The sequence below is a fragment of the Podarcis gaigeae genome (genome assembly GCF_964106915.1).
Source record: "Podarcis gaigeae genome assembly, chromosome: 4".
Lineage (NCBI taxonomy): Eukaryota > Metazoa > Chordata > Lepidosauria > Squamata > Lacertidae > Podarcis > Podarcis gaigeae.
The window spans coordinates 107,737,536-107,764,861 of NC_139677.1; the positions used below are offsets into that span (position 1 = coordinate 107,737,536).

Consider the following 27,326-nt stretch of genomic DNA (forward strand, 5'->3'; position numbering starts at 1 on the left):
GAAGGTGAAGGGAGAGAGAGAAAGGTGGCATTTCTGGGGAGGAAGCGGGTGTGGCAAAGAACAGCTGTAATGGAGGTCGCCTTCGATGCCACCCCTTCCATGAATGCCAGTCTAGGGAGGGCAGCGGTGAGAGAGGCTCTCCGGGAGGCCTCCCTTTGGGCGGGGCAAGAGGGGCGATGTGGGGGGCTTGGTCTTAGATGGAGTGTCATCAGGGTGTTAACAGAGAAATCTGAGGGCTCCCTTGGACAAAAAACAAGGACACCAGCCAGGAATAGCAGAGCAAATCAGCAGCCAGTACGCTTGGTCTTTCTTGAAGACTGTCGAGACAGGACTCCCACCTGCCACCAGGTGGAACAAGATGGAAGCCCCGAACAAAAGAGCCCACAAACTTTTATTAGCTGCTAATCCCCATGTTACACCCCCCAAAACTACATCACTCATCCATCATGAAAGGGGAGGTCTGGTGGCAGTACTGTGAGCACCCTGGACCCTGTCCCATGGTTCCCCTTGCCCTCCACCAAACACCCATCAAGTGGAACAAAAAAGATATTTCTATTTCCCTGTTTCCCAGCCAAGTTCATCCCACCCTTTTGTCTTCATCTGGGTTTGTTCTTTCTGGAATGGCTACCTGTCTGGCACTCAGGTATCAGGATGCCAGGGATTATCACTCAGGCAGAGGGGCTGCTGAGCTCACAGGTCTAGATGAATTTCTGAAGTTTTCCCAGTGAGCCAGTACAGAGATGCATTGATCAGTGAATTGTTACATTTGGTATCGTGCAGCAGAGGCCCTTTGAACAGATAGGAAGAAACTGTGATGAAGTGTTTTGTGGGGACAAGTCACAAAAGTGATGGTGCTGATTTTGGTAGTGGGCAGCATGTGCATGATGTGTCCTGGAGGGGGACCCCCCCAAAAAAGAAAACCTATACATAAATTCCTGCAACAAGGGGCACATTTGATAGAGGAATGTTCCATAGAGGAACGTTGGTATGAAGGAAGTTAGAAAGTCAAAACCTAGAGGGGCAAATCACTCTGAAACTCTTAAAAATGTAATATGAGAAGCAAACTGGAACGCAGAATGTGGCCATTAAAAAGTGCAAGCAGACGGGAAAGGATGCTCAAAAAGACTCTGAGGAACACATGTCCGAAAACATGAAGACCAACAACACAAAGTTCCTTGAAAATAGTCGTAGCAGGAAGCCATCGAGGGAAGCGGCTAGGGCCACCCGTTCCCTTTGCTCAGGCAGCGAATGCCCCCCCCCCCTCAGAAGCTCCTGGCGCCAGAGGCTGAGGTCTCCTCTGAGGAGCTATCAGGAGGGGCCGCCTTTATCAGCCGCCTGCCAGGAGCGCCTCCTGCCTGATATCCCCCAAATCTCCCACAAACAGGTCTCCTCAGAGGCACCCAGGGCTGCTCCACTCACACACCCTCCTGCTGCACCCACAGCCCCAGGAGAAGTCCTCCTCCAGGTCCTCCAGGGGCCCGTCAGCCGGGTTCCAGGACTTGGGAAGAGTGGCCTCCACCCCACCTCGACCTGCCCCACAGGGCTGGCCCAAAACAGTCTGGAGAGCCACATGAGGGGGGGGGCCTGGGGGCCCTCATGGGCTCCTCAAGCCGGACCCGCCCCGTCCTAAAGAGTCCAGACAACCTCTCTCTCAAAACAAAATTTAAAAATTCCTTCCAGCGGCACCTTGGAGACCAACACTGGAAGATGCTACTGGAAGGATTTTTTAAATTTCGTTTCGACTACGGCAGACCAACACGGCTACCTTACCTGTAACCTCTCTCTCTCTCAGCATAAGAAGAGCAGGCTGGGTCAGGCCAAAGGGGGCCCAATGAGGCCAGCCTCCTGTTCTCCCCAAGGGGACGTGCAAACGCAGGATCCGGGCCCCAGAGCAAGTCTCTCCTCCTGCGGTTTCCAGCACCTGGCCTTCAGAAGCATCGCTGCCTCTGACTGTGAAGCCCTGGTGGCTTCTGGGAACATGGCCAGAGATGCCCCCCCAGGCCCTGGGGGCAGCAGCAGGGCTCCCCCACCTTGGGACCCCCCCCCCCAAGTCCAGTTGAGTCACTGCACAAGTCCGGGAAACTTCTGTCTCAACCAGCCTCCCTTTTTCAAGCATCTGCCGACCACTTGCCCCCAGTGGACCTCGGAGATCTTGGGCGCCAAGAAGGAGGAAGGCTGGTGTCTGTGGGGAGAGGCAGCAGAGGGCTCTGCCCAGGGGCTCCTCTGTGCTGGGGGGCCCAGGGGGGCCTCCGTGGGGCCTGGTCAGAGAGGATCAGCTGGATGTTCAGGGGCCCAGAAGTCTCTGGGTGGCCCAGGGGAGGGGAGACTCTCCTGAGCCCCCTGGCAGAAAAGGGGAAGGAGGGAGAGAAGTTGGAACTGTGTGGCTTATATTCCTCATCCAACTGAGTCTGATCTGCTGGGTCTTCTCTCTCCACATCCCGCACTGAGATCTGGTGTTTTGCAGCCTGCAAAGTGTGTGGGGTTTGGAGAAGGGGCCGAGATCTCATGCCAGGAATCCCTGCAGCCCCTGCCCTGTTCCTGTGAGCCTGGGCAGCGCAGCGCCATGAGTGAGTGGGCTGGGTGGGCATTGTGAGCCTTTTGATGGGGGTCGGGGAGCTGATGGGGGGCAGTGGGGGTCTTTGAGTGGGGAAATGGTTGGCATGGCAAGGAGGGAACCCCTTCTTCGCCCACACTCACAGCGAGCCAAGCTCATACCAAGAACTCATACCAAGCTCATACCAAGAACTAACTTAGTTGGTCTTTAAGGTGCTACTGGAAGGAATTTTTTTTGTTTTGACTATGGCAGACCAACACGGCTACCTATCTGTAACTATTTGCAGTGTTAGTCTTTAAAATCCCCAGGAAAATTTGCCAGCAGTTCTGTGTGAATTTCCCCTGACGCACTTGTTGTTGTTGTTGAGTCGTTTAGTCGTGTCTGCCTCTTCATGACCCCCTGGACCAGAGCACACCAGGCACTCCTGTCTCCCACTGCCTCCCGCAGTTTGGTCAGACTCATGCTGGTAGCTTCGAGAACACTGTCCCACCATCTCGTCCTCTGTCGTCCCCTTCTCCTTCTGCCCTCCATCTTTCCCAACATCAGGGTCTTTTCCAGGGAGTCTTCTCTTCTCAAGAGGTGGCCAAAGTCTTGGAGCCTCAGCTTCAGGATCTGTCCTTCCAGTGAGCACTCAGGGCTGATTTCCTTCAGAATGGAGAGGTTTGATCTTCTTGCAGTCCATGGGACTCTCAAGAGTCTCCTCCAGCACCATAATTCAAAAGCATCCATTCTTCGGCGATCAGCCTTCTTTATGGTCCAGCTTTTACTTCCATACATCACTACTGGGAAAACCATGGCTTTAACTATATGGACCTTTGTTGGCAAGGTGATGTCTCTGCTTTTTAAGATGCTGTCTGGGTTGACGCACACATTTCGGCAAAGCCATTTTCCACAATACAATACATTTTTAATCTTGCTTTTTAATATGTGCATTGGCTTTACCTTGCTATGGTAGCTTCACAGCAGAGTCTGGCTCTCCCAAAAAGTGGCAGGTGCAAAGGGGTTTTTCCTGCCATTGCAAGGGCATGGAGGAGTCAAGGAATGGCGGGATTGGGAGGGACCCCAAGCGTTCATCTAGCCTGACCCTCCTGGAATGCAGGAATCTCAAGCATCCCTCACAGGGGGCAAGCCATGTCCTCCTTACCCAGCCACCCCCCCCCCCCGGGTATGCCTGAAGGGATGGGGGGGGAGAGGCAGGATCCGTGCAGCATTTCTCCTGATGCCTGCCTGTCTTTTGTCTGTGCCCCCCTCCAGGCTGCGGAGAGCGGTGCCACCCCCTGAGCCTCCCCAGAGCCCCCCCTCTAGCAGCAGCTGACTCAGCGGCCCTCAACCTCTCCCTCGGCCCTCTTCTGCCCCCTCCTGCCTCCTTCCTCCTGATGGGCATCCCAGGCCTGGAGCGGCTCTACGGCTGGCTCTCCATCGCCTTCTGCGCCATGTTCTCCGTTGCCCTCCTGGGCAACCCGGCCGTCGTCCTGGTGGTGGCGAAGGAGCAGGCCCTCCACCAGCCCATGTACATCTTCCTGGCCGTGCTGGCCCTCAACGACGTGGCTCTCTGCCTGGTCATCGTCCCCAAGGCGCTGGCCATCTTCTGGTGGCGAGCAGAGGAGATCTCCTTCCAGGGCTGCCTGGCCCAGATGTTCTTTGTCCAGGCCTTCTTCCTCTCCAAGTCGGCCATCTTGCTCACCATGGCCTTCGACCGCTTCATGGCCATCTGCCGGCCACTGCGGTACATGGCCATCCTCACCGGCACCACCCTGGCCAGGATCGGGGCCAGCCTGGTGGCCAGGAGCGTCTGTGCAGTGGTCCCGGGGGTCTTTCTCCTCCGCAGGCTGCCCTACTGCCGCACCAACGTGATCCGCCACACCTACTGCGAGAACATGGGCATCGCCAAGCTGGCCTGCGCAGATGTCACCCTCAACAGCGCCTACGGCTTGGCGGCCGCCTTCCTGACCACCGGCCTGGACGCCATCCTCGTGGAGGTCTCCTATGTCCTCATACTGCAGTCCGTCCTGAGGCTGCCGTCCAGAGACGGCCAGCTCAAGGCCTTGGGCACCTGCGGGTCCCACGTGGGCGCCCTGGCGGTCTTCTACAGCCTGGCTTTCTTCTCCTCCTTCACCCACCGCTTTGGCCACAGCGTCCCCCACCACGTCCACATCCTCCTGGCCAACCTCTACCTCCTGGTGCCCCCCACCCTCAACCCCATCGTCTACGGGGTGAAGGCCAAGGAGATCCGGGGGCATGTCCTTGGCCTGCTGAGACGGAAGGGCAGCGCCCCCCAGTTTGGGGTCTGAGGGACAGACGCCTCGGCCTCTGGGCACTGGGTGGAAGAGCCCTTTTGCTGCCCGAGGCTGAGGACAAGATGGTACACAACATCCAACTAGAGCAGTAACTGGTTCTCACCTGAGTGCTGGAGATGGGGCAGAGTTCTCTCTGACCCCAAAAGCAGCCGGCTGGCTATGGGGCTGCAGGGCAGACCAGGGCGCACACATTTCTAGGGGGAGGCGGGAGGATTGGGATGTTGACAGAGGATTCTCACCACCTGAGTCTTTTCCCTTCCTTGAAAACTCAGCTGCCAATATCCGAATGCCACCCTACAAATCTGTGGTGCAGCAGCTGGAAGATTGTGCCCACCTCTGGTTGCCTCACATGAAAGCGGACATTGCAGAGCTGGAGAAGGTTTAGAAAAGGACACCCCGACTGATCCAGGGGAGGAAGCAGCTGAGGAAAGGCTGCAGCGTTTGGGCCTTTTTGGTTTAGAGAAGAGGCAAGTAAAAGGCGAAACGAGAGACCGATAAACTGATGCCTGGCCTGGAGAAAGTGGAAGGGAGAAGCTTCCCTCCCTCTCTCCTAACACTAGAACTTCTGACGTGTCAGGAAGAGATTCAGGATGGATTACAAAGTCCTTCTTCATGCAGCGCGGAGTTAATCTGTGGAACTCCCTGCCACAGGAGGCAGAGATGGCCACCAACTTGGGTGGCTCTGAAAGAAGATTGGACAATTTCGTGGAGGAAGAGGGGCTGCCAATGGCTCCTGCCAGGAGCGCTCTGCTGTGGCTCCGCAGTCGGTTGGAGGCAAAGATCCTTCTGAGGAGGGGAGAAAGGGCCTCTTGGGCTCAGGTTCTGGGGGCTGGTTTCCCTTGGGAGAATTCTGGCCCATCCTGTGGCCAATGTGGGCATGCTGGCCACCTCAGAAGGGCCTCATCCTGTTTGGCCAACCAGACACCTCTTCTGCAGCCCTCTCCCCACCCAGGTTCCCCAGGGAAGGAGACAGGTAGACTGCCTCTGCAGCTGGAGGCATTGCGTGGCCACAGAGACAAATGGGGCAAGTTACTTTAAACTCTTGATTTTTAGTAGTAGTAGTAGTTATTTATATCTCGCCCACCTGGCTGGGTTTCCCCAGCCACTCTGGGTGGCTCCCAACAGAATATTAAGAATAATAAAGCAATAAAACACCAAACATTCAAAACCTCCCTAAAGAGGGCTGCCTTCAGATGTCTTCTAAAAGTCGGACAGTTGTTTATTTCCTTGACATCTGGTGGGAGGGCGTTCCACAGGGCGGGACCCACTACCGAGAAGGCGCTTTGAGCTTGCAGCCCCTCCTGGGACTTTGCCGGGAAGGGTGGGTCATAAATAAATACTTTCCCTGCACCAGCCTCTCCATGAAGCTCCAAGGGCTGCCCTTCACAGTCAGCGAGAGACACACGGCAGAGAGCCAACTGTGAACATTCACAGACCTTCTTCTCCAGCTCTGGAGTCTAGTCTCTCGGTGCTTGAAAGCCATCCACTCCCAGCTCTGTTTCCTCCCATGGAGCTGGCATGGCTGGCTTCAGGGGCTCTTCCCAGCCCAAGGAAGGCACATGGCAGAGAGCTAGCTCTTTCTTGCCCAATATGACACTGGCTAGGATGCAGCTGTTCCCAGGTCTGCGCTCTGTGGAGCAGCTGCAACAACAGGGGCGACTCTCCCTCCCTCCGTTTACGCTCCTCAGAGCCAGAGACTGTGCCTGCACGGAAGCTCCCTCTGCCCTTCCCTCTTCAGTCCCTTCCTGGTTCTGGGAGACGGAGGTTCAGGAGAAGGTGGGGAAGCCCGTGGCCCTTCCCTGGCCTGGCCTGCCTCTTCCTCCTCTTCCTCCAGCTCTGAAGCGTCCCCTGCCTCCGACGCTTGCCTCCCGACTGGCCCACTTCCCCACAAATCACTGCCCCCCTCTTTCAAGCCAGACTCCAGCCGCTCTTCCCCCGGCGTCCTGCCAATCGTAGACACCCCCTTTTTGGAGGCTCATTGAGGGAAGCTCTGGGTTTGGGTCATCGCGGACATTTCCCTTGTGGTTCCCATTGCGCCTTCATCTGTGCAATGGGTCTAAATGCCACATGAGATCTGTGGGGTGTGTTTTGCCCCTGCAAAATGGCTCTCGGAGTGTGAGCTTCTGGGGAGTCTCCTGGGCTGTGTGCTCAGTCCTGGTCCTGCTGCTTGCAAGGAGATGATAAAGAGAGCAGCTGGGGCCTGATGTCTTCTAGAGAGAAGCAGCTATCTGGGGCCTCCTGCTCGGCCCAGGGCGCCACACCCCACGGCCAGCCTCTTCCCCCCTCCTGCTCCTCAGCCCCACCAAGCTGGGCCCCAGAGGAGGAGGAGGAGCTTTGGCCCAGGGTATAAAAGGCTCCAGCCCTGGAAGGAGCTCCAGCTCAGCCCAGAAGGTTTTCTCCAGCAGCCGAGAGAAGCTCACAGCCAGCCATCATGGTGCACTGGACCGCCGAAGAGAAGCAGCTCATCAACACTTGCTGGAGCAAAGTGGACGTGGCCGCCTTGGGTGGGGAGACCCTTGCCTGGTAAGGCCGGGGGTGGCTGCCTCTCTGGGCAGGATGGGCAGGCTCTCCTCTTTCCACCTGGAGAATGACCATCCGTGCCTCTCCCGGTGTGGTGTAGTGGTTAAGAGTGGTGGACTCGTAATCTGGTGAACCGGGTTTGATTCCCCGCTCCTCCACATGCAGCTGCTGGGTGACCTTGGGCTAGTCACACTTCTCTGAGTCTCTCACCCCACTCACCTCACAGAGTGTTTGTTGTGGGGGAGGAAGGGAAAGGAGAACGTTAGCCGCTGTGAGACTCCTTTGGGTAGTGATAAAGTGGGATATCAAATCCAAAATCATCCTCCTCCTCCTACTCTTCTTCTTTCTCCTTCCTTCCTTCCTTCTCTCCAGCTTGCTGATCGTCTTCCCCTGGACCCAGAGATTATTCACTCACTTTGGGGACCTCTCCAGCCCTGCCGCCATCTGTGCCAACGCCAAAGTCAAGCAGCACGGCCACAAGGTCCTGGCCTCCTTCGGAGAGGCCATCAAGAACCTCGACAAGATCAAGGAGAACTTTGCCAAACTGAGCGAGCTGCACTGCGACAAGCTCCACGTGGACCCCGTCAACTTCGGGGTGAGCCTGCCTGCCTGCCCCAAGGGCTGCCTGGGGGAGGGCGGGGGATGGGTGCCCGAGGTCCCCTCTGCAGGGTCACAATCCCCACACACGAATCATAGAACTGTTCTGTTGGAAGGGACCCCAAGGGACATCTAGTCCAACCCCCTGAGGGAATCTCATGACAGACGGCTCCTCACCCTCTGCTTAACAACCTCCAGTGAGGGAGAGTTTTCCAAGGGAGTCCGTAAAAGCTCCTACTCTTCAGAAAGTTCCTCTTAATATCTAATGGGAATCTCCTTTCTTGTTGTTTAAATCCATTGGTTCGGATCCTGCCCTCTTGCGCACCAGAAAACAAGTTCCAGCCTTCTCTTTTCTCATGCGTTTAACTTGTTTTGAACTTTGTGTGATTTTACTGTATTATTTTTATGTGATGCATTTTTTATGAAGCAGCGATATAGAGATAGAAATCAATGAAATTTTAACTAAACCCACATACCCAAGTAGGGGAGAGTTCCTGGCTATCTTTCACAATCCTCGTGGCGTCATCTCCTGGCGAGTCAGAGTGGGCTCCCCTCATCCGTGGGCACCTTCAGCCACGCCCTGAGCAAGTCGACCCCTTTACCTCGGAAAGAAGGGCAACTCGATGGACTCTCTTGCCTTCTGGCCCTTCAAATGCAGCCTTCTGACTTGTCCCTGGTCAAGCAAGGATCTGTCCGGCTAGCAGAGGCCGAGCCCAGGAGGTCCCTGGCAGGGGCCAGTTTGCTTCTTGGCACCAAATCTCTCCTGGCATGGCAATGCCAGCCTGGGACGGTGTGGGGTTCTGTCTGTTGCCTCCTGGACCGGCCTCCTTCCAGGGGACCCCAAACCCCTTCATCCATCCCAGCTGGCCTTTGGGCTTGACCCCACAGCCTCCAGCTGTGGCTGCATGGGGTGGGGGTTGTGGGGAGAGGGCGTTCCGCACACGGGCCCCCTGGCAGAAGGAGTTACCCCCTCTTTTCTCTTCCAGCTCCTGGGCGAGGTCCTCATCACCATGCTGGCCGCGCACTTTGGGAAGGAATTCACCCCTGCTTACCACCATGCCTTCCACAAGCTGGTCAAGGTGGTGGCTCATGCGCTGGCCCGCCGGTACCACTGAGGCACCCCCAGGGAGAAGTGGCTGCCTCCTGCTGGTCTCGCCACCCACCGGGTGGGGTGGGGGACACCCCTTCCTGCCCCCATGTGACGCTTGACCGTCTAATAAATCCTTCCTCTGCAATCTGACCTGGTTTCCTGTGTCTCCTTCTCTGGGAGGGGGGGGGGACAGGCCTGGGGGTGAAGACGCCTCCTGTTAGCTGGCTGGCGGTGGGCTAGGAAAGTGGGGGGGGGGCTTCTCTGTCCTCTGTCCCTCAAGAGGAACCATTGAGCACAGTGGGGTGGGGGTTCAGGGTGCTGTGGCACTTGCAGAGTTGAAAGGGCCCCCAAGAAATCATCTAGTCCACCCCTGCAGGGCATGTTCCCCTTCCCACCATTTCCTGGTCATTGTCCCTGGCCAGTTGTCCTCCTTGTTTTACCTCCTGGGGAGACTTGAGAGACTCGGTTGGAGATCCCAGCTCTGCACCCCCCCCCGCTCTGCATTCAGCCCCTGCCAGTCACACACCTGATGCCTTCCCCCCCCCCTTTATGAAAGACACCCTCTGCCACCTGGCATGGTCTCTCTCTCTCCGCTCTGCCCGCTGCTCCTGGCCCGCCAAGGTGTGGTAGCTGCCCCAAGTCTGCCCCTTATGGCATGGCTTCTTTGTTGCAGAGCAAACAAGCCTCAACAGAGAGACCAGGTGGGGTGGTGGTGGAGAGCGTGTGAGAGGGGGGAGACGCCTCCTGTTAGCTGGTGGGGGTCTGGGAAAGTGGGGGGCTCTCTGTCACTCAAGAGGAACCATTGAGCACCGGTGGGGGTGGGTGGGGTTTCAGATCACTGTGACACTTTTCCCTCGACACTCCTGGCAGGCTCCCTTCAATGCTCCAAGGTCCAACGTCCGTTGTCTTCCTTCTTTCACCTTCTGGGGAAACCAGGGGGGGGGGCGCTGCCTGCTCTGGCTTCAGCCCCTCCTGCTGGGGGGCACCCAACCAGTGCACCAGGGACATGACACAAAGTGCACCCACAAGGCACCCACCCAGCCCCTCGAGGATGAGGACCTTCTGAGCTGAGGACTAGACAACGGCGTGGCACCATGCTCGGCCGTGCATTCTTGACAAGAATGCATGCGCACACAGCATCATCAGCCCTGTGACTCATGCGCACATTCTCCTTGCCAAGATAAGGCCAGGAAGCTTCATTTCCCCCTATCTGCAACTAACGGACCAATCAGAAGCTGTTCTGTTTGACAGCTGGCGAATCAGGGCCCATTTCACCTTTCAATCTCCCTTAAGGAACAGCAGCCCCTACAGGGGGAAATGCAAATAGCAGGCTGGGGTGCAAAGGAGCTGATCTGCTTCTGCAAAAAGGAAGGAAGTCTCCACTATGAGCCTCCAATGAATGGGGAAGACACGGAAATTCAACAGGAATCTGGTTAATGCAAGTTTTTATCCAGTTCCAGTGGTAATAAGGTTGTTATCCAGAGGTACAGGGTGTTACAGGGAAATTAGACGGGAGAGTCTGGCCTCACCACACAGCACATCACCAAAACCTCCTTCGTTCAGGTTCAAGGCCCCATTCACAAAGTCTAATCAGAAACTGCAGGTCCCTGACAGCAGCCCCGAATGCCCAGAAAATTAAGAGCAACACGACTGCAAAGGCGTCTGCAAGGGAAGCTCAGCTCAGTTGGCAGAAGGAGCCCCTGACTCCCCTCTGAGCCCCAGGTCTCCAACAAAGGAAAACAGGGGGAGTGTCAGAACCAAATCTAGCAGTTTGCTGGTAAATGCATCTATGTACAGGCTCAATGGGAAACCTCTCACAAGACATCGCTTGCTGCATCCATCTTCTCAGTTCCAATGGCATTTAGGACCCAGGGAAGTGAGGTATAAGGGGCGGGGTGAGAGAGCCCACCATAATCCACAGATGTACAGTCACTCCGGCAGGGCCTTCCAAATGAGTCGTGATGGTGATATCCTGCCCCAAGAGTGTCAGACAGATCACCATCTCAATCGCAATGTCTACCTGCCCCATAGTGGTACACTATGGTCTGCCCCAGGCAAAGGACCTTAAGGTCCATGAATAACCATAGTTTAGAGGTCCCTAAGGAAGTCAGACTCTCCTCCCCCAGGGCCAGGGCCTTCTCAGTGGTGGCTCCGACCTGGTGGAATGCTCTGTCCCAGGAGACCAGAGCCCTGCAGGATTTAACCTCCTTCCACAGGGTCTGTAAGATAGAGCTATTCCACCTGGCTTTCCATTTGGACTCAGCCTGATCTTTTATTCCCCTTCCTCCCCTTTTCATGAAGATTCCCCGCTCTGGGATCCCACAGCTAATTCTCCCCTGTTCTCCTTGCTGGCCAAAATAGGATTAATTCAGCCAGCTAGCCCTGGTGATCATCTCATGTTTATTGGATGGATTTCCCCCCTAAACTGATTTTTCAATTCTGATTTTATTGTTATTCGCGTTTTATACTGTATTTTATGCTGTTTTTTGTTGCATCAATTAAGTGTTTAAAATTTGTTGTTAGCCACCCTGAGCCCTGTTAGCCGTTTTCTGAACCGGAAAGGGCGGGGTATAAATAAAAATTTATTTATTATATTATCTACAAGACAAAGGGGTGTCCCTCAGGGACCCGGGAACCGTACATGTTTTCCTCTGTACTGTGATGGAGTATGTGTGAAAGACCGTATTTGATTGACAGGGGCCTGCCTGGATCTCAGGTTCTACCTGTGACCACACCTTTTCTGTGACATATCTATGGTGCCTTGATGACACATCCTGAGATGTATTATGGGAAACTTTGAAATAGGGATGTAACCCATTGTTCTGCGCTTCTAACTGCTTCGTCTTTGAGGGAGTGGGAAATCTTGTTGCTCCTGACTGGCAGATTGGGCAAGATCCCACATGGCAAAGAGCCAGATAGAAGCCCATCACCCTCACAATACATGTAGGGACCTCCAACCCAGGGTGGGAGTTCACCAGGTGCAGCAAGAATAGATTTTCCCAACTGATTCAAGGCAACAAAAGGGAAGGTAAAGACTTTCTTTGGAAGGTGAAAAGCAGGTGAATAATCACAGCCTTGAGGGACAAGACTCTGTCTGGGACTCAGATTTCTGCCTGACAACACACCTCCTTCTCTGACATTTTTTTTCTGATGCTTCTTGAAATATGTTGTGGGAACTTATAAAAGCGGATGTAACCTTTTGTTCTAAGTTCTTCTTCTTTGCTTCAGCAGGAGTGGGAAATTAGTTGCAACAAATAAACGATCAGGTTTATTTCAACTGGGCTGCAATCTCCTGCTTGAACCTGGTCACTTTGGGCTCACAGGACCAGATCCTGACAAAGGTGGGGCAACCTCATAAGAAAGGTACCCCAAGTTTTCAGACTTCCTTAACAGGCCCCTCGAGTGATGCCTCACCTCCTAATAAAAGCCACCCTCTTCCCCGCTGCTCCCTGGGGCAGCTAATAATAATAATAATAATAATAATAATAATAATAATAATAATAATAATAATAATAATAATAATTTACTTATACCCCACCCATCTGGCTGGGTTTCGCCAGCCACTCTGGGCGGCTTCCAAAAGAACACTAAAATACAATAACCTATTAAACATTAAAAGCTTCCCTGAACAGGGCTGCCTTCAGATGTCTTCTAAAAGTCTGGTAGTTGTTCTTCTCTTTGACATCTGGTGGGAGGGCGTTCCACAGGGCGGGTGCCACTACCGAGAAGGCCCTCTGCCTGGTTCCCTGTAGCTTTGCTTCTCGCAATGAGGGAACCGCCAGAAGGCCCTCGGCGCTGGACCTCAGCATCCGGGCAGAATGATGGGGGTGGAGACGCTCCTTCAGGTATACTGGACCGAGGCCGTTTAGGGCTTTCAAGGTCAGCACCAACACTTTGAATTGTGCTCGGAAACGCACTGGGAGCCAATGTAGGTCTTTCAGGACCGGTGTTATGTGGTCTTGGCGGCCGCTCCCAGTCACCCGTCTGGCTGCCGCATTCTGGATTAGAAGCAAGCCCAGCAGGGCTTACTTCTGAGGAGACATGCACAGGCAGGTGGGCCTGGTGCTGCTGCCTGGACATGCAGAGTGTGACTCTTCCTCTGGCAGTGAAGGAGCAGCTTGCCAGCAGTTAACTCCTTGCACACTGGAAGTCCTTCCCCTGGAATGGAAACTGTCCCTTTGCACAGAAACAGACAGGAGGAGAACCCACAACGAAAGAGGAATGGCTTCAAAAGTTGATGGACTATGCGGAAATGGAGAGCAAAAATAAGAGATAAAAGAGACGAAGTGTTCCTGGAAGAGTGGAGACTATTTGAAGAACTGTTATGGTCAAATGGAAACATGTGCAGGGTTCGAATTATGAGCAGCAGAATGAAAACAAATTGAAATAGAGGCTAATTGTATTAAAGTATGGCATATAAAAAAGGGACGTGGGTGGCGCTGTGGGTAAAACCACAGAGCCTAAGACTTGCCGATCACCCCGCGACGGGCTGAGCTCCCGTTGCTCGGTCCCAGCTCCTGCCAACCAGTGTTTAACCATGCGCTCTGTGAAAGGCGGTGAGGGAGAGATAAGTGTGCCGTCTAACAATGGTGGCAACCGGTCCCTGGCCTCCCTGTGTGCCAGTGCTCCAGCCTGGGCACCTGCCTGTGAGTGTGGCAGAGGGTTGGACTAGATGACCCTTTGGGTCCCTTCCAGCTCTACAGTTCTGCAGACCCCACAGCCCGTTCCCCCGACACTCAGCAGCGGGGAGAGGGGTGTCCTCAAAGCACCTCAATCCCACCCTCTGGGCCTCTCCCCCCCCCCCAGAGACCTGCTTCTCCTGCCCCCTTGGCCCCTCTCCAGAAGATATCCAGCTGTTTTGTGCCTCTGCTTCCTTCCCGGAGAATTGGGACAAGGCGCCTGCATCCCGGTTTCAGACAGGATCCCACCCGCTTTGGCCCAAAGCCCAGAGCCTTGCCATCATCTCCTGGACAAACAGGATCTGGCCAGGCCCCTGCAGGAAGGCAGGAAGGTCCACGAAGGCCGGAAGGGCTTTGGAACTCACTGCCACTGGATTCAAGGGGAATGCAAGCAGGTTCAAAAGCCAGTGTGTTTTCTGGAAGTGCATTTCCTCGGGAAAAGCTTGGTTTCCTTCTCACGTTCAGGGTCAGGAATAAGTCGCAAAGGCGGTTCTGGGTTGGGTCTCCTGGTAACCACTGAAATGCCCGTCTGGGGGCTAACTAGTGTGCTGCAGCAGTCAGAGTGTGGGACCAGGACCTGGGGGGAGACCAGGGTTCGAATCCGACCCCCAGCCCAGCCCAGCCCTGTAGCTCAGTGGGTGACCTTGTGCCAGCTGCTCACGACCCCTTTGACTGGGGCGACACCTGACACCTCTTCTGCTTCTGTATGCACTCCGTATTTCAGTGTGGCAATCCTTGCACTTTGGGAATTGTTAGATTCAAAAATTAAGAACTTGTCAAGGATGAATAACTTGCTGTTGAAATGGAACACTCAGGATGAAATGGTGAAATCTGCTATGATTAAATGGGCACAAGATGTTGGACATAACATTATGGTTGCTGACTGGGAACAGTTGTGGACCACAGGTATGAAGTTTATGGCATATAATGCCTTAAGAGAGAATATTATGAAAATGATATACAGGTGGTACATGACTCCAGTCAAGCTCGCAAAAATTTATAATTTACCTGACAATAAATGTTAGAAATGTAATGAGACTGAAGGTACATTCTTTCACCTTTGGTGGACATGCCCAAGGATTAAGACCTTCTGGGAGATGATCTACAATGAAATGAAAAAGGTATTTAAATATACCTTCCTGAAGAAACCAGAGGCCTTTCTCCTGGGCATGGTCGGCCAATTGGTGCCAAAGAAGGACAGATAATTTTTCATGTATGCAACAGCAGCAAGAATACTCATCGCAAAGTATTGGAAGACACAAGATTTACCCACCCGGGAAGAATGGCAGATGAAAGTGATGGAATATATGGAACTGGCGGAAATGACTGGCAGAATCCGAGACCAGGGAGAAGAGTCGGTGGAAGAAGACTGGAAAACATTTAAAGATTATTTACAGAAATACTGTAAAATTAATGAATGTTAGAAAAATGTGCGAATGAAGTTATATGGCTTTAGCAGAAATGTTATAAGGAATTAAGTATAAATAGATTATTAGAGTATTAAAGGAAAAAATAAGGTTAGAATATGTTAATTATAGGATAGAAAACAGAGGAAGATGGAAAGGAATTGCTGAAACAACAGAAGTGGAATAAAAAAAGGGAGGTGTGAGGAGGTCGCTGAAACAAGTGAATGAAAGATAAGATATTGAAATTGTTTATATAATTGTTCATATTGTTTTTGTTTTGTTTTGTTAGTTTAATGTCTTAGTGTTAGTGTTATGCAGTGTTTTTGTTTTTGCATTGTACTGTATTGTCTTGTTTAACTTTTTTTTTCTTTTGTAGTGTTTAAACTGTTGGGAAAGTAATAAATATTATTTTTTAAAAAAAAAATCCTTGCACTTTGGAACTCCCTGCCACATGACATGAGACGGGTGCTTTTGCAGGGCTCTTTCCAGCACCTTCTCAGCACCTTCTCCTCCAGGCAAGACCCCCCAGACGCTCCCAAAGTCAGTGCCAGCCTGGATCTGTTGTTTCCAGCCTGTCGTTGTTCCAGCTTTCCAAAAGTCTTGCAATCTTGCTGCAAATTTTCCTAATGGATAATTTCATTGTTTTTTGGAAAGAGCTTTGAGGCTGCTATTGTTTCACGATCAAGAGGTGTGTAAATTTTATGGAATAAGTAAATACTGGAAGAAGATTTAATTTTTTTCTTACATTAAAAAGAGAGGAAAGGATGGGGGGAAATGAGCGGGGCTTTTTTGACTTTTCTTTAGTGATCTTGCGGCCCCCCACCCTGACCTCCGGACCGGCGAAGAGCCATTTCGGGCCAATCCAGGCATGGTCACCCCGCACCCAGGGACCCCTTGGCAGACCCGGGTCCCAATCCCTTGCCAGACCAGCGCCTCCCCCCCCCCCCAAAGGAGCCCAGGCTCAGCCACGGGGGCGTTGGCAGGGGTTGCAACTGGGGGCAGAGACTTACTCCCGAGGAGGCGTCGGGGGAGGCGCGGCGCTCCGCACGCGCTCAGAGGCGCCCTCGCCTCCGCCTCCGCCCGGGCCCAGAGGGAGGGAGGGGGGTCCCCGCGGGGCCGCCTCCCCCTTCCTGTCTCCCGGCCGGAGCGAGCGGAAGTTTGGCGGCTGCCCGGCCAGCCGAGGAAGGAGGAGGAGGAGGAGCAGGTAAGCCGGATTGGGGCGGGGGGGGGGGAAGAAAAAGACACGTTGCCGGGGGGGGGCAGGAAAATCTGGCCCCTCCCCCTCCCTGCGGCCACCTTGCAGCGCCCCTCCCCCAGCCAAGGAGCCCCCCCCGCAAAAGCTGCCCATTTAGCAGCCCCCCCCGACAGACAGGCGTCCACTTCTCCCCCCCCCCTTGAGCTCTTCAGGCGCCCCCTTTCTGCTCCCTCCCCGAGGGGGCGCGGGAAGATGGGGGTCTTTATTTCCTGCCCCCCCCCCATTCCTCTTCTGAGCTCCGCCTCCCTGCAGGGCTGAACGGTTCTCGCCTCCCCAGCCCCCACCCCGCCGGGTGGGAGGCGGGAGGGGGGCGCACACGGGGGTCTTGTGGGGAGAGGCCCGGCCGCGCCCGCCCCCCCCCCCGCCGTCCCCTTCCGCACCCACCCACCCTACAAGTCCTCCGGCCCCGCTCCGCGAATTGGCCCCATTTCACAGCTTCCAAGGGAAAGTCGAGGCTCGGCTCCGTCTCCCCCCCCCCCCCATGGATCCTGCATTCCTCGGCGTGCAGAGCCTGATTCCCCCCCCCCCCAGCCCAGCCCAGCCGCCCCCCCCCTCGGGCTTCCTGCTCCGTGCAGGGCAAGACCAGGCAAGACTCGCCCTGGGCAATCTCCCCCCCCCCGCCCTTTCCCGCCTCCCTATAAATACCGCGGCGGGGGGGGGGAGCAGAGGGAGTGTCTCCCCATTGCCCAAGGTGAGGCTGGGCATGTCTGCAGCGGAGGGACTGGCCCGGCCTGGCTGGGCTGGAGGTGCGCCCCCCCCCCCGGCATGCAACACCCCTTTCCTTCTTGTGGGGGGGGGGTGAGCTCCAGGGCTGGGGGTGCGGAAGCACATCCTGGTTCCCTGGGCTGGGTCTGACAGGGAGAGGGAGGGAGCCGGCATCCTGCTTGCCCCCCCCCCCCCGCGTCGACAGCAAGAGCACCTTGGGCAGGAGGGGGTTACTGGCCCGGCTGCTGAGGGTGGGGTGGGGGGGGGGATGAATCAGCATCCGCTGCTCCTGCTGAGGCAGCCGCCCTCCGCACCCTGACCGGCGGGGCCCCTGGGTGCCGGCAGAAGGAAGAGACGGCGGCAGGAGGGGGAGAGATTCTGGCAGCAAAGGTCAGCCAGAGGGGGGGCAGTTTGGGGGGCATGGAGGCGTGGGGTGCTCTTCAGCACCCAGAGTTCAGGGAAGCGGGTGGTCAGACTCAGACCCTTGGCTCCATTGAGATCAGCGCAGCCCGCTCTGGCCGGCAGCAGTTGCCCTCCAGGGCTCTTTCTCCCATTGGGGACCTTCTGCATTCCAAGCAGGTGTTTTGCCCCGGAGGGAGAGCCTTTCCTTTCAGCCCTGGGGCCACAGAAAGCTGACTCAGGCACCCAGCCCATCTGGTGCAGCACGGCCAGCGCTCTGGCTGGCAGCTTCTCTCTGGGATTTTGGGCAGGGTGCCCCTCCCAGGCATTCCCAAAGAGGCCGCCAACTGGGGTTTGTGCCGGTGGGGACCTTCCGCTTGCCAAGCAAGCGCTTTCCCACTCCGCTGCCACCCCTTGTCTCTGAGAGGAAGCTCAGCAGAGTGTGAGAACCTCAGGGCGGAGGGTTCAAGCAGCGGGTTGGGCAGACGATCCCTGAATTGCAGCGGGTTGGGCTGGATGACTCTTGGGGTCCCTTCCAAGTCCCCCATTCCTGTTAGTCCTGGTTCTTTAGGAAAAGTTGCCTGGTAAAGGAACAGAGGGTCAGGCCCTGGGGGAAACTCAGCATCGCTTACTCTGACTGGCAGCAGGGGGGGGCCTGTCTCACAGCCTGCATTGGCATTCTGCATGCCAAGCGGGTGTTCTGCCCTTGTGCCCCTTCCCGCTGTCACCTGGCTTAACCCTCTCTCTCTCTCTCCCTCTCTCCTAGGCTTCTCCCCCACCCTACTTCCCAGCCCCCCAACCCGCCAGCGGAACCGGCCTGGACCCCTCCCTTGGTGCCACCACCGCCCGGACCCCGCCATGCCCCGGGCCTGGCATGGAGCCCTCTGGCAGCCTGCTTCAGGGCAAGCCCTTCTACTGCCGGGAGTGGGCGCTGGGCCGGCTGGCGCTCAGCCTGGAGGGGGGCGGGGGGGTGCTGGTGACGGGGGGCCCGGGCAGTGGCAAGACGGCCCTGTGCACTGAGGCCCTGTGGCCCACCTCCGAGGCGGGGCGCCGGGTGGGGCTGGGCGAGAGCGCCTTGGCCTGGCACTTCTGCCAGCCCCACGATGGCACCACCGGCTCCCCCCGAGGCTTCCTCCTCCGGCTGGTGGCGCAGATCCGGCGGTGCCCCCTGCTGCCCGGGTACGGCGAGCGCCTGGGCCGGGCGGATGCCCAGAGCACCCTGGAGAACGCGCAGTGCAAGAAGGACCCGGATGAAGCCTTTCGCAGGTGAGAGAGAGCCCCCGCCCTGCCCCCCTGGGGGTGGCATCCTGGTCGCCCCACCGTCCAGAGGGCAGGATCCCCCCTCCTCCTCCTGGATCAGGCCCATTGAGCCGAGCATCTGTGTCTCACAGTGGCCAAAAACGCCTCGGAATACCTGGAAATTGAGGTAGACTGCTGCTGCACCTGGAGGCTCCATAAAAGCGTCAGAAGTACCCGCTGGCTCCCAAGGCGGCAGGGTGGGGAAAAACCAATCATTTTTTTAAAAATGGATTTTTTAAAATTTAAATCGTATTTTTTAAAATAAAATGCTTTTGGGGGGAAAATCATTCTAAAGATAGTTACATTATAGTCCAAAGGCTGTTTGTCAGGAAACAAGTATTTTGTTTTTCATGTCTGTTAAAAGTCTGAGTTTTTTGTTTGTTTGTTTAACCACATCAGTTAACCAACAGGGATACATTTGCTATAACGTTATTGTTTTAGTTAAATAAATTGTTATTAAGGAAATGGGTTTTTTTTCCTCCTTCCAGTAAAGTACAGCAGAAAAGTTGTCCAAATATAAACAATCAACTATGAAATTATTGTGAGGTTTAATAAGTTATCTATGTATTTCTAATACTATAACCAAAGTAATTTTTGATATAAGTGTAAAAAACTACTCTGGGAATTTATTATTTCAGAAATGAAACCTTCACCTGCTTTTAAATATTAAGATTATACCAGCAAGAATGAGTCTTTCTGAAAAAATAAAATAAAAATTGATTTAAATCAAATCCATGCTGCCCACAAGCAAGATCTGAGTCCAGGAGCTGCCTCGCTATCCTGTCGCCACTTAGCTCACCTTTTCTCCAAACTAAAAAGCCCCAAACGCTCTATTCCGCCCCCCCGCCCCCCCACGTTGAATTGATCTTAATGCTGCCCCTGTTTACAGCTGTACACAATCCCCCCCCCCCATATATTCAATTAATGTTTTCCACTCTTCTCTAAACATGTTTTCTTCTTGTTCTGTTATTCTACATGTTAAGTCTGCAAGCAGCACATATTCCGTCAGCTTAAGTTACCATTCTTCTTTAGTCGGGACCTCGCTCGTTTTCCGTTTTTGGGCTAACGAATCACGTGCCGCAGTATTGGCATACATAAATAATCTTTTCTGACACCTGGGAATTCCAGTCTGAATTATCCCCAACAGAAAAGACTCTGGGGTTTTTTTTTTGGGGGGAAGTACTTTTAAACATTTTTTCCAATTCATTATGAATTATTTCCCAATATATTTTTTACCCTTTTACAAGTCTACCACATATGAAAGAATGCCTCTGGGTGTTCCCCATTTGCAATAATCACATTGTGTGCCCCCCCCAGCATAACAATTTATCAAAGATACATCATCCTCATTTCCCCCTCCCCATTTTTTCCCTCCCCCCCCCAAAAAAAACCCTCCCTCCCCCCACCCCAGACTTCCCTCAGCTCCTCTGTCTGTGTTTTCAACACTTGTTATTCTCTGCATATTATGAAATTGTAAAGATCCTTAATTTATCTATATATATGTTACCAATATATGCTCCGGTCCAGGGGGTCACGAAGAGTCGGACACGACTAAACGACTAAACAACAACAACAAACATGTTACCAATAAAAAGTTTGTGCATGTTTATTCAAAACCTGCCAAGGAGTCCAGTTCATTTTGTTGTTTCTTTAAGTAATTTGTAAAAGGTTCCCATTCTTCTTTAAAGTCACAGTTGTCCTTATCACGTAGTTTATGAGTCAATTTCGCCAATTCCGCTTAGTCCATCGGCTTCCCTTGCCACAGTTCTTTGGTCGGGATTTCCATCCTTGTGCTATTAAGACTCTCACCACCGTTGTCACATACATAAGATATTTCTCAGTTTCCTTGGCAGGTCTTTTCCTAAAATGATAGCCATGTTCAAATATATAAAAGGATGTCACATAGAGGAGGGAGAAAGGTTGTTTTCTGCTGCTCCAGAGAAGCGGACACGGAGCAATGGATCCAAACTACAAGAAAGAAGATTCCACCTAAACATTAGGAAGAACTTCCTGACAGTAAGAGCTGTTTGACAGTGGAATTTGCTGCCAAGGAGTGTGGTGGAGTCTCCTTCTTTGGAGGTCTTTAAGCAGAGGCTTGACAACCATATGTCAGGAGTGCTCTGATGGTGTTTCCTGCTTGGCAGGGGGTTGGACTCGATGGCCCTTGTGGTCTCTTCCAACTCTAGGATTCTAGGATTCTATGATTCTAAAATGCTTCAGACTTTTTTGACAAAAGTTAATTGGAACATTTTCTTCAACTCGTTGTACATCATTGCCCAAAATGTTTTAATTTCACCCTTCCTTCCTTCCTTCCTTCTTCCATCCCCAGGGCCGTCCTGCTGCCCCTGCTGGACCTGCCGCCCCCTGCCAAGCCCCTCCTGCTGGTGGTGGACGCTCTGGACGCCGGCCAGGCGGAGCGCGAGGAGGAGCGAGCCCCCCCTCCGGGGCCCAGCCGGACCATCGCCCAGCTCCTGGGGGGCCACCTGCAGCTGCTGCCCCCCTGGCTGCTCCTGGTCTGCACTGCCCGCTCCCACAGCAAGGGGGTGCTGCGCCTCTTCAACGGTGAGGGGGGACCCGGCCGGAGGGGAGGGGGGCCATGGACTTGGGTCCGCCTGGGGCTCTAAAAGCCGGGCGGCTCTACAGGAATGGCTTCAGAAGTCCAACCCCCTGCAGTGCCCAATTGGCAGCTGACTTCTCTTTAACATTAATCTTCTTTAAAGTTGCATATCACCCTTCATCTGGGATAGCCATGATGAAGAGCATGAGACTCTTACTTTCAGGGTTGTGGGTTCAAGTTCTGTGTTGGACAAAAGATTATTGCTGGGGTGGGTGGGGCGTAAGTAAATAAATAAATAATATTATCGCTGCATTGCAGGGGGGTTGGACTGGATGGTACCTTCCAGTTTTACAGTATGATAATTTAGAACTTAGATAATTTAGAATTTAGATGCGGGTGGCGCTGTGGGTTAAACCACAGAGCCTAGGACTTGCCGATCAGAAGGTCGGCGGTTCGAATCCCCACGATGGGGTGAGCTCCCGTTGCTTGGTCCCTGCTCCTGCCAACCAGCAGTTCAAAAGCATGTCAAAGTGCAAGTAGATAAATAGGTACTGCTCCGGCAGGAAGGTAAACGGCGTTTCCGCGCACTGCTCTGGTTCGCCAGAAGCGGCTTAGTCCTTCTGGCCACATGACCCGGAAGCTGTACGCCGGCTCCCTCGGCCAGTAAAGCGAGATGAGCGCCGCAACCCCAGAGTTGGCCACGACTGGACGTAATGGTCAGGGTCCCTTTACCTTAATTTAGAACAGTGTTTCCCAAATTTGTGTCTCTAGCTATTTTTGGACTACAGTTCCCATCCTCCCTCACCACTGCTCCTGATAGGTTGGGATGATGGGAGTTGTAGTCCAAAAACAGCTAGAGAACCAATCTCCAATTGGAAAACTTTTATTGAATATATGGGCAAGAATTGTTTACGGCTGAAAATGCTGGCAGCATTAAGACAAATTCAACAGGGTAAATAAGTTTTGGTGGATGCAATAATGGAATACTGATTGGTATAGGTTTTTGTAAAATATGCAGGGATTTGTGATATGTAAAATGAACCATGGAAAGAGAAGAAGGGCAGTCCTGATAAACTAAGGATGTAAAATCCAGAAAGTTTAATAAAAATTATTAAAAAAACAGCTGGAGACCCAAGTTTGGGAAGCACTGATCTATAATAATCTATAATAATGATCCTGAAACAGTTCACAGCATAAAAATACAGAATAAAACCAGCTAAAACCATAAGATTATGGTTACAATCTTCAGTGTTTTTAAAGCTTTTTGTACTTTAATTGGTGAAAACCACCTTGAGCCTTGAGGAAAAGATGGCATATACAAAATATTATTACTATTTCGTGGCACTTTCTAGGGTGCCCCTGTGGGTGCCAAGTGCAGCCAACTGTTGGCATGTTATCCCCACTTTTGGGGGGCTCACATTTTTGTTGGGGGGCTTTCTGGGGGGAGACCCAGCCCCTTCTCACCCCTCGGTTCTTCCCTCGACACCCCGCAGGGTTCCGTCGGCTGTGCCTGGACGACCTTCGCCGGGAGCCAGTGGTCTGCGATGTCCAGCAGTACATCCTGGCGCGGCTGGACCGGGAGGAGCCCCTCCGGCGCCACCTGACCCGCGACACGGCCGAGGCCCTGAGCCAGCTGCACATCAAGAGCAACGGGTGCCTGCTGTACCTGGAGCGGGTGCTGGACGGTGTGGCGGGCGAGCTGGTCACCCTGCGGGAGGTGCGCCACATCCCGGGCACCCTCTATGGCCTCTACCTCTGGCTGTGCCAGCGTCTCTTCCCTGGCCAGGACTTTGCCCTTGTCCGCCCCCTGCTGGAGGCCCTCCTGGCCGCACCGCGCCCCCTGCGCCCGATGGAGCTGTACGCCGCGGTGTGGACTCGCCACCCGGTGCCCCGGGAGGAATTTGAGGGCTGGCTGGCATCCCTAGCGCCGCTGCTGCACCAGGGACCCAGTGGCACTTGCATCCTCTTCCACGCCAGCTTCGCTGAGTGGCTCTGCGATGTCAAGCACTGCACCCAGAGGTACCTCTGCTGCCCGGCCCGTGGGCATGCCTCCCTCGCCATGAGCGCCTCGTGCCGCGCACCTGCACTGCTACCCGAGCAGGTGCATGAACTGGCGCACCACTTGCTGCACGCCGAACTGGGCATGGAGGCTTGGCAGCTGGCACTGTGGCTGGTGTGGTGCGGGGCGCCAGTCGAGCGCTGCCTGGAGCCTGAGGAGGCGCTGCTGCTGCCCCTGGCACCCGCGGTGCTGGAGCTTCTGGTGCTGGCGGGGGCACGGATGGGTTCCCAGGGGCCTGGACCATCCCTTCAACAGGCCCTCGAAAGGGAGGACTCAGTGCGGCTGCTCCTGGAAAACGGTGCCAGTGTCAACCAGCGGGACGTCACAGGGCGCACCCTGCTGGCCAGCGCCGCTCACAGCGGCAACCACGAGGTGGCGGGTCTCCTCCTGGCACGTGGGGCACAGGCCGAGGTCCCGGACCGACATGGACAGACGCCCATGACCTTGGCTGCCCGCCAGGGCCACACCAAAGTCCTGCTCTGTTTGCTGGCACACGGCGCCCAGGTAGATCGCCCTGACCGGGAGGGTTGGACGGCGCTGCGGGCAGCCGCCTGGGGGGGCCACGGTGAGGCCGTGGGGGTCCTGCTACGAGCCGGCGCCAACGTGGACTGTGCTGATGCAGAAGGGAGGACGGCGCTGAGGGCGGCGGCCTGGGGTGGCCACGAGGAGATAGTTGCCACACTGCTGGAGCATGGAGCTGATCTCAACCGGGCAGATACAGAGGGACGCACGGCACTCATTGCAGCGGCCTACATGGGGCACCGCGAGATTGTGGCGCTGCTGCTGGCGCACGGAGCCCACGTGGACCACGTCGACGTGGACGGGCGCACAGCCCTGTCGGTGGCAGCCCTGTGCGTGCCTGCCAGCCGCGGCTACGCCAAGGTGGTGGAGCTCCTCCTGGACTACGGGGCGTCCCCGGGGCACAAGGACCGGGATGGCATGACCCCCTTGCTGGTGGCCGCCTACGAGGGCCACGCTGACGTGGTGGAGCTGCTGCTGGAGGCCGGGGCGGACGTGGACGAGGCCGACGGAGCTGGTTGTGCTCCTCTGTTGGCAGCCGCCTCCATGGGCCACCGTGCCGTGGTGGACACCTTGCTGCTCTGGGGGGCAGCCGTCGATGGGCTGGATGGCGAGGGCCGCACGGCACTGGGTGTGGCCGCTGGGCAGGGCAGCGAGGCGGTGGTTCGGGCGCTGCTGGAGAGAGGCCTGGACGAGAACCACCGGGACGCCCTGGGCTGGACCCCACTGCACCTAGCCGCCTGGCAGGGCCACGCCAGGACGTGCGCTGCGCTCCTGGAGACCGGGGCCCGTGTGGCGGAAACGAACCGAGACGGGAGGGTGCCCCTGATGCTGGCTGCCCAGGAGGGCCACACGGACACCGTGCAGCTCCTGCTGGACCGCGGCTCCCCCATCGACCACCAGGGCTACGACGGGCTCTCCGCCCTCTCACTGGCCATGCTGGGGGGCCACCGATCCACGGCCGAGCTGCTCCTGCGCAAGGGGGCTGACGTCAATCTCTCGGATGCCGAGGGGCGCCCCATGCTGTACCTGCTGGTGCTCGAGGGGCGCTTGGAGATGGTGGAGCTGCTGCTGGAGAATGGGGCTGGGCTAGAGGGGCAGGACGCCCAGGGACGCTCAGCCCTGCACGTGGCCTGCTGGCAGGGCCACACCAAGGCGGCACAACTGCTGCTGAGCTACGGGGCCGACGTGGACGCGTTGGACACGGAGCGCCGTTCTGTCCTGCACTTGGCAGCCTGGAGGGGCCACGCCCAGATCGCCCGGCTGCTGCTGGAGGGCGGGGCTCAGCCTGACCATGCCTGCAACCAGGGGGCCACGGCGCTGGGCATCGCTGCCCAGGAGGGGCAGGCAGAGGTGGCAAAAGTCCTGCTGGAGCATGGGGCCAGCCCTGGCATCCTCGACAGAGCCGGCCGGACTCCGCTGCGTGTGGCGGCCAGGCGGGGCCACCGGGACGTCTTGCGGCTACTGGAGGGGCATGGGGCTGCGCCCGGCTCCCCGGGCTCCGTGGGCAGCTCCCCCTCGGCCTCGCTGGACTCGGCGGCAGGCGAGCATCCCAAGTCGCAGGCCTCCCTGTGTTCCTCGGGCGCCGCCACCTCCTCCACTTTCCACTCGCTGGCCACCGCGCAGACGGTCCCTGTGGACACCCTCAGCTTTGCCCAGCAGATCCAACAGCACTCACTGCCTCGCCGGCGCCAGGCTTCCCTCGCTGCCCCACCCCGACCCACAGTGGCTCAGGACAAGCACAACGGGGAGGCCGTGGGGAGCCCCTTGCTCCTCTCCATCGACACCCTGGACCCCCACCTGCACCTCAAGGCAGCCATCAAGCTGCAGTTTGAGGGCCCCACCTGCGGCTACGAGTATAAGCAGGAGACGCCCCTCTGACAGGCACTGGGGGGGACAGGGGCATTTTCGTGAGTGGGTCTGCTAATGCACAAAGGCCTTGGTGATGGGCACTGCCACCACATGGGGGTGAAGAGGCAGGGTGTCTGGTTGCCTCTCCTAGGCCGGCACTAGTGAGGAAACGGGTTGTGGGATGTGTGGGTTAGGCTCGTGGTCTGGGGGGCAGAGACCGGAAGGCAGAATTCAAGCCCGGCTACATAGCACAAAGGATCACCATCTAGGGGGCCGAGCAGATAGGGGCACTTTCCCCACGGCTCCCGGCAACACAGTCGAGGTGCCTTGGACTCCAGGTTGCCAGTTTGGGAAGGTGGACAGAACACATGAAAAAGGTTAACAGCTCCTGAACTTAAACTTTGGGGCTGTGGAAATGGTGTTTGGGGTTGGACAAGAGCCAAATTCTGGGGTTAGGATTTCAAGGGAGAGGAAGGTGGGGCATGTACAGAGTGTCTTTTAGCAGGGAGGTGCCCGCTGCGTGTTCCTGGGCTGGCTTGAGGTCCAATGCCAGGCTTGCCTTAACCACCTTGCCCGCTCTCTCACTGGGAGGTGGCACCTGCTCTGCCATGGGGTGCAGTTGAGGGGGCCATATTAGTGGGAGCCCATCCCCAAAGGGGTTGTGCACCACCTGTGCAACAGTAGACCGCCCTCCGCCACCGCCTCTAGGCCCAACCAGAAGTAGAGGCGGCCTCTAGCTCTCCAGAGCGGGGCTGGCAGTGCAGGTTCTCGGCTTCTTTCCCTTCGGTGCCCCGTGGTTGTGTTTCAGAACTTGCAGAGTCGGCAGGGACCCCAGGGTCATCTAGCCCAACCCCATGCAATGCCAAGACGGGCTATTGGTGGCCCTTGGAGAAAAAGCACAGGGGACCTTCTCCGCAGCCACACCCCAAGAAAGACACATAGCCCACCTCTCTGGGGGTCCCTGGCTCAGGCCCTGCCTTTGGGCCCCGTGGCCCTTGGGTGCCTGTAGGTGGCAAGCCCCTCCCCCACCCCTGGTGCTGTGACCATATGCTGCCTTCATTGGTGTCTTAACCACTTCTTTAATGACTTTGGAACCACTGGATACCAAAAATGGCTGGTGGGAGGGAGAGCGCCCGCCCTCTTTCCCTTGTGGGGCAGCCCTCTCCCTGCCCAATGCCTCCTGCCTGCCTCTGGGAGCCGGCCAGTCATTCTGGGGGGGCACTCCTTGCTGGGGCCCAAGATGCCAGTCATGGTGCCTCGTTGCTTCTCCAGGGACCCTCGTGGCTCTCCTTGATTTGCAGAACTCCCACCATCAATAAAGGTCCAACTCTGGAAACATTCTTGTCCTGGCATCTGTTGGCAGGGTGGGTGTGGGGAGGACTCAAAGGGTGGGGGACGTCCTTGCGTGCAGTGGCCCAGCAAGGGTTGCCAGGGCCCGGGGCAAAGCAACCGGTATGGTGCTCAGATCAGAAGAAGAAGAAGAGTTTGGATTTGATATCCCGCCTTTCACTCCCTTTAAGGAGTCTCAAAGCGGCTGAC

The 27,326-nt window shown here is 55.8% G+C and overlaps 2 protein-coding genes across 5 annotated transcripts; both read left to right on the forward strand.

Annotated features, from left to right (window-relative positions):
• Nucleotides 1–7,068: 7,068 nt before the first annotated feature.
• Nucleotides 7,069–9,208, forward strand: LOC310843791 (hemoglobin subunit beta-1-like). Its single transcript, XM_083737543.1, has 3 exons — nucleotides 7,069–7,374; nucleotides 7,744–7,966; nucleotides 8,955–9,208. Exons 1-3 carry the CDS (start codon nucleotides 7,283–7,285, stop codon nucleotides 9,081–9,083), a joined length of 444 nt encoding a protein of 147 aa, XP_083593669.1. The 5' UTR covers nucleotides 7,069–7,282; the 3' UTR covers nucleotides 9,084–9,208.
• A 7,034-nt stretch (nucleotides 9,209–16,242) lies between these two features.
• Nucleotides 16,243–27,123, forward strand: LOC310843220 (uncharacterized protein). Of its 4 annotated transcripts, none has more exons than XM_083736142.1 (4): nucleotides 16,243–16,347; nucleotides 18,269–18,768; nucleotides 21,131–21,363; nucleotides 22,852–27,123. In XM_083736142.1, exons 2-4 carry the CDS (start codon nucleotides 18,377–18,379, stop codon nucleotides 25,815–25,817), a joined length of 3,591 nt encoding a protein of 1,196 aa, XP_083592268.1. In that variant the 5' UTR covers nucleotides 16,243–16,347; nucleotides 18,269–18,376; the 3' UTR covers nucleotides 25,818–27,123. The 4 variants fall into 4 exon arrangements, 3 of the variants coding, with proteins under 3 accessions (XP_083592268.1, XP_083592269.1, XP_083592267.1); XM_083736143.1 differs by lacking the exon at nucleotides 16,243–16,347 and adding an exon at nucleotides 17,064–17,144; XM_083736141.1 differs by lacking the exon at nucleotides 16,243–16,347 and adding an exon at nucleotides 17,188–17,493.
• The last annotated feature ends 203 nt before the right edge of the window (nucleotides 27,124–27,326 follow it).